Source organism: Buceros rhinoceros, unplaced genomic scaffold (genome assembly GCF_000710305.1).
Source record: "Buceros rhinoceros silvestris isolate BGI_N320 unplaced genomic scaffold, ASM71030v1 scaffold24827, whole genome shotgun sequence".
In the NCBI taxonomy this organism is placed as follows: domain Eukaryota; kingdom Metazoa; phylum Chordata; class Aves; order Bucerotiformes; family Bucerotidae; genus Buceros; species Buceros rhinoceros.
The window spans coordinates 338-5,447 of NW_010423118.1; the positions used below are offsets into that span (position 1 = coordinate 338).

A 5,110-nucleotide genomic window follows, 5' to 3' on the forward strand; every position below is an offset into this window, starting at 1 on the left:
TCCGTGGGTGTAGTGTCGGCTTCCTGTTGAGCCCAAGGCTGTGGCTGCAGCGTGGTGTGGCGCAAGCATGTCTTCTAACTGTGCTCCAGTCCCGAGCAGCACCATCGTCCAAAGCGCTTCTGATGAAGGTAACCTCCCTGGAACTGCACCGGTGCAAATTAGATTTGAGAGGGCTCTCAGGTGTCCTAAATATGTTCTAGTCATCCGATTACAGGGCAATCACTTGAGAGTAGGTCTAAGTTTGCAGAGCGGAACCTATTTTAGTCTTTCTGACTCCCAGATGATGGCTTGAGGAACAGGGAAATAACACAGCCACCCTTCAATGCTCCAGAGCAAGAGGGTCCTCTCCAGGGTGCACCCCATAGAAATAAGAGACGTGTAGAAAGTCTAAGATGCGGTCGGTCATCTTCCTTCCCAGCTGAGCGAACCCCTGGCTGCGGTTCTGAGAAATCCTCCCACAGCCACAGCCTGGCTCCTCAGCGGCAGCAAAGCCTGGCTTTACGGCTCCGCTCCCGAACTGCCTGTGTCCGTCTGCAGCGGAGAGAGTGTTTCCCAGGGGGCTGCATGCGTGTCCTGGCTGAGCTCGGACGGGGACTTGAGCTTTCCTGCTGCGCAGTGCCTGCCAGCGGCTGCCCGGTCAGCTCCATCTCCACTCCAAACCCAGAGCGTAGCAGAGCTCCCGGCATTGCTCGCTGCGAGCCTTCAGCGAGGGGACTCTCAAATGTGGTGGTGGTCCCTGTCAGGAATTGTCAGTAAGGACTTGGCTGTTTCCCCTTTCTTCTGGCGTCTGAAAAAGTCAGTCATACGTAGAAGATGATTCAGGAGTTGATTTAAAGACAGTTTTAAGAAAACCGTGACCAAAAGCCAAAGAAGCAGGGCTGGGCTGTGACGGTGCAGGAATAGCTTCAGAAGGTGGAGCGGCACACGGGGCACGGCAAGAGCATTGTCTCACCTGCTGGTGACGTGGCATGGACAAGGACCACACGACTCAACTCTCGTCCTGCTGTTCAGGAGGAGCTCCTGGTTACACAGTGAAACGGAGGCACGTAACTAGCGGAATGGAGACGTGTAAAGAAAGAAACGGAACAGAGCTGGGCTGAGGTAAAGTCGCAAGAAGATACTTCTGCCTTTTGACATCCCAAAGGAGAGGACGTGTCTCCTTCCCGTCGCGTAGGGGGTCTCATTCTAAAGGAGGCTCTTTGGCTACTGGTGTGGAACTGATCATCAAAATTACTGTGCCCCTCCAAGTGAAACTGCTGTGTCCTTGTGCTGGTGCCACCAGTGTCCTGGGCATCCCGAAAGCTCTGGCTGCTCTTGCTTCTGGCGCTTGTCACAGGAGTGGCGGCTGCTGGGCTTTGCGGTGACCGTCTGGAAGGTGAGGAGGCCTGACCCATGGAGCAGACCCTCACGCTGGCTGTCAGGAGGTTTCAGCCCATTCTGCTTTTGCCCACATCCTCCGTTGTGTCCTTGTTTTCCCTGCGCTTCGAGGCACTGCCTCGGGGGTGTCCTGGGCTGCCTTCCAGCCACCGCCGCTGAGCTGCCCAGGGGAGCGACGGAGATGAGGGAGTTGGACAGCGTGACCGTGCGAGACAGTGACTCCTGCGAGCCTCCAGCGTTTGGTTTAGCGACTTCTCCAGCAGCTTCACCGGCTTGTACCAATGGCTTTAGGGAGCTTTGATCCCCGAGAGTAACTAAGGCTGTGTTTAAAATACTGTTTCCCCTTGTCTTGGGCTTTAGTCTCTGGCCGCTCATCATCTGGGTCTCATGGACTATATGGAGGCTGTGAAGCTGATCTCAACTGCCGATTACGTCCCACCCACCTCTGACGAAAACGTCACTGTGACAGACGCGGAGTTCAGCAACATTCCCGTCCGACTGTTTGTGCCCAGAAAGGCGTCAGATGGGCAGAGGAGGGCGGTGCTCTTCTTCCACGGAGGAGGATGGTGCCTGGGAGATGCAGGTGAGCTCTTCTCTGTCAGCGCCGGGGCTCTGTGGGGATCTCGATGGCTCACGTTAGGCGCTGGCTTTTGTTTCATGGGCGTTGCCACGGAGAGGGCAGGGAGCTGGTATTCCAGCAGCTTCAACCAGGTGGAGGTTTTGGAAAGGCACCTGAAAGCTTCTGCAGAGAGGACCGGGCTGTTGTGCGTGTGTCTGTTCTCCAGTGTGCCGGGCTATATGCCAGGTGACTCCTCTCGTTTCAGGCATGAAATCCTATGATCACATGGCAAGGTGGACTTCAAACAAGTTAAATGCTGTCGTGGTGTCAGTCAAGTAAGAGAGGCTCCCCTTGTAGGTGGGGTGAGGGTTGGGAACAAATCAATCCACTGCAATTAGCCTAAATCTGCAGTATCTTGGTTTCGATCCCGCGCTCTCCGGGCAGTGTGAGTGTTTGTGACCAAAAGCTGTCAGGTAGCAGCGGTGATTTGTGGGTGGTGGCTATTTTGGGTGTTGCTTTATGAAGCTGGGTGGGTAGCCCCAGGACCGACAGACGGTTCCCACTTCTCTGGCACCGTCAGGAGGCGTTCACCAGCCCGGGCAGATGTTCGCAGGCCCTCCTCTGCGCTGTCAGCGCTAACACCCTTCTGCTCTCCTCGGACAGCTACAGGCTGGCACCTAAATACCATTTTCCCGCTCAGTTTGAAGACGTGTACTCGGTAACGAAGTTCTTCCTCCAGAGCAGCGTCCTCTCCCGGTACGGGGTGGACCCAGATCGGGTCTGTGTGGCAGGAGCCCGCGCCGGCGGCACACTGCCTGGCGCGCCAGAGCAGCGTCCTCTCCCGGTATGGGGTGGACCCAGATCGGGTCTGTGTGGCAGGAGACAGCGCCGGCGGCAACTTGGCTGCAGCTGTGGCGCAGCAGGTAACTCAAACTGGTTTGCACATTCCGCTCTTCTCTTTCCTTGTCTTGTCACGACCACAGACTAACAGAACCCTCTGCTCCGAGCAAGCGCACCTCCCCAGTGCCTCTCGTGCTCCATGAGCACGGGATGACACGCAGCCCGCGGGACCGTCAGGGTGGGCGCCGAGTCCAGGCCAGCAGATGCAGCTGTGGCGCAGCAGGTAACTCAAACTGGTTTGCACATTCCGCTCTTCTCTTTCCTTGTCTTGTCACGACCACAGACTAACAGAACCCTCTGCTCCGAGCAAGCGCACCTCCCCAGTGCCTCTCGTGCTCCATGAGCACGGGATGACACGCAGCCCGCGGGACCGTCAGGGTGGGCGCCGAGTCCAGGCCAGCAGATTCCCTCGATGGAGCCCTTTGATGGTGTCAGAGCAGCTTTGATGCTGTGGTGTCCTCCAGACCTTAGTCGCCCTGCAAAGGCTCTCTGCCGTGGAATTAGGGGGTTTGCTGCTTGAGGTGACCTGCCTATGAATTCAGAATTTCTTCAGATCAGTCTGTCCTGGTTTTATGGACAATCTCACTTTGCTCCTGTTGTACCGTGTGTGTGCGTGTTAGTTCCTTACATTTCAGGCCTTCTGTCAGTGTGAGAGAACCAGCACTTTTTAAGATGGTCTCTGAACATCTCTATTTTCTCCTACAGCTCTTGGAGGACCCTGCAGTCAAAACGAAGCTCAAAGCCCAAGCTTTGCTTTACCCCGCTCTTCAAAGCCTTGACCTGAATTTGCCGTCTTTCCGAGAAAATGAAAACGATCCCCTTTTACCCAAGTGGCTTATGGTCTGGTTCTGGAGTGAGTATATCACTTCTGATGCCTCTCTCAGGGAAGCCATGACCTCCAACAGGCACGTCCCAGTTGAAGCCAGCCACTTGTTTCAGTTTGTGAACTGGAGCAATCTGCTGCCTGAAGAGCTGAAGAAGGATCACGTTTACACCAGTCCCACCTACGGAAGCTCTGAACTTGCGCGGAAATACCCAGGGTTTCTGGACCCGAGGGTGGCCCCGCTGCTGGTGAGCGATGACCGGCTACGCCAGCTGCCCCTCACCTACATCCTCACCTGTGGGTATGATGTCCTGCGGGATGATGGATTCATGTACGCCCAGCGCCTCCACGCAGCTGGCGTGCCCGTCACACACGATCACGCCAAGGACGCGTTTCATGGGGCCATGTCGTTTGCCTCGAGCCCAACCCACCTGGCTGTAGGGCAGCGGCTGTTGAACAGCTTTGTTGAGTGGTTAGATGAGAACCTGTGAGTTGGGAGTGTTGCTCTGGTACGCCTGTCTCCTGCTGGCTGGCTGTGGTGGAGGAGTGTGGCGGAACGGGAGCTGTGTGCATTTTGGGTATGGTTGCCGTCTCCGTTGTGTTACCCTGCAGTGTCTGGATCGCAGCGTTTCTCATCTCCTCTGGCAGGTAAATCGGGCTGCTTCTAACACAAGTGTCCTTTCAGTGCTGTCGTCTGAGTTCATTGCCCCATACGCCCCCGGGGCTGCCCTGGGATTTGTCTCTTGGCCAAGACCGGAAAGGTCGGTGTGCCCGCACGCTGCTCAGGCTTGCCCAAGCCCTGTCTGACACAGCGTGTGGGAACTGACATCTTGTGCTGCTGCTCCCTGTTGATCCCTGTCACAGTACCTGCGTGTGACGGGCTGGTGCACATGGAGGGGGACTGTCTGCACGCGGGAGGTGCTCGGTGGCCACTTGCTCCTCGCTTGTCCCGTGGGACGTTCCAGCGAGTCCCCGCTGCTGCTGCGGGGCGATGGGGCAAGCAGAGGCGCAGGGACCCGACGGCATGAGGTACAAGCAGCTGGCGAAGCTCTGCCCGTGGTGCGCGGCAGCTGCGCGTGTGCTGTTTGTTGTCTCCCCAGCGCGGCTCAAGGGGAGCGCTTGGAAACCGGGTGGGATGGCTCTAACGGTGCAGATGTTTGAGGTTTTGGTTGTGCCTGTTGTTTGCTGGTGATTGCTTGAAAGCCTCTATCTCAGGAACCCCTTTCTTTCCCTCTAGTCCAGGGGCTCGTATAACAAACTGGCACTGGATGTTCATCAGATTAGGATCTTCACAGTCCTCCCTTGCCCTTCCGTAGCAGTGTTGGATGTTTTGTGCTCTACTTAGAAGTTGTGCATTGGGTGTTCTTGTTTTCCTTCCAATTGTTTAGCAGCTTTTACGTAGGGATTTTTAAAAATAAAATTATCTCAGTAGCTTTACAGGCTTGACAAAG

At 56.1% G+C, this 5,110-nt stretch overlaps 1 protein-coding gene across 1 annotated transcript; it reads left to right on the plus strand.

Moving 5' to 3' along the window:
• Positions 1–1,336: 1,336 nt before the first annotated feature.
• LOC104488633 (arylacetamide deacetylase-like) lies at positions 1,337–4,150 on the plus strand (the record flags this gene model as incomplete). The annotated part of the gene is made up of 6 exons (XM_010140333.1): positions 1,337–1,375; positions 1,738–1,960; positions 2,202–2,271; positions 2,600–2,692; positions 2,769–2,859; positions 3,542–4,150. Coding segments are annotated over 6 exons (1,125 nt in total), but the record flags the coding sequence as incomplete, so codon positions are not given.
• Positions 4,151–5,110: the final 960 nt, after the last annotated feature.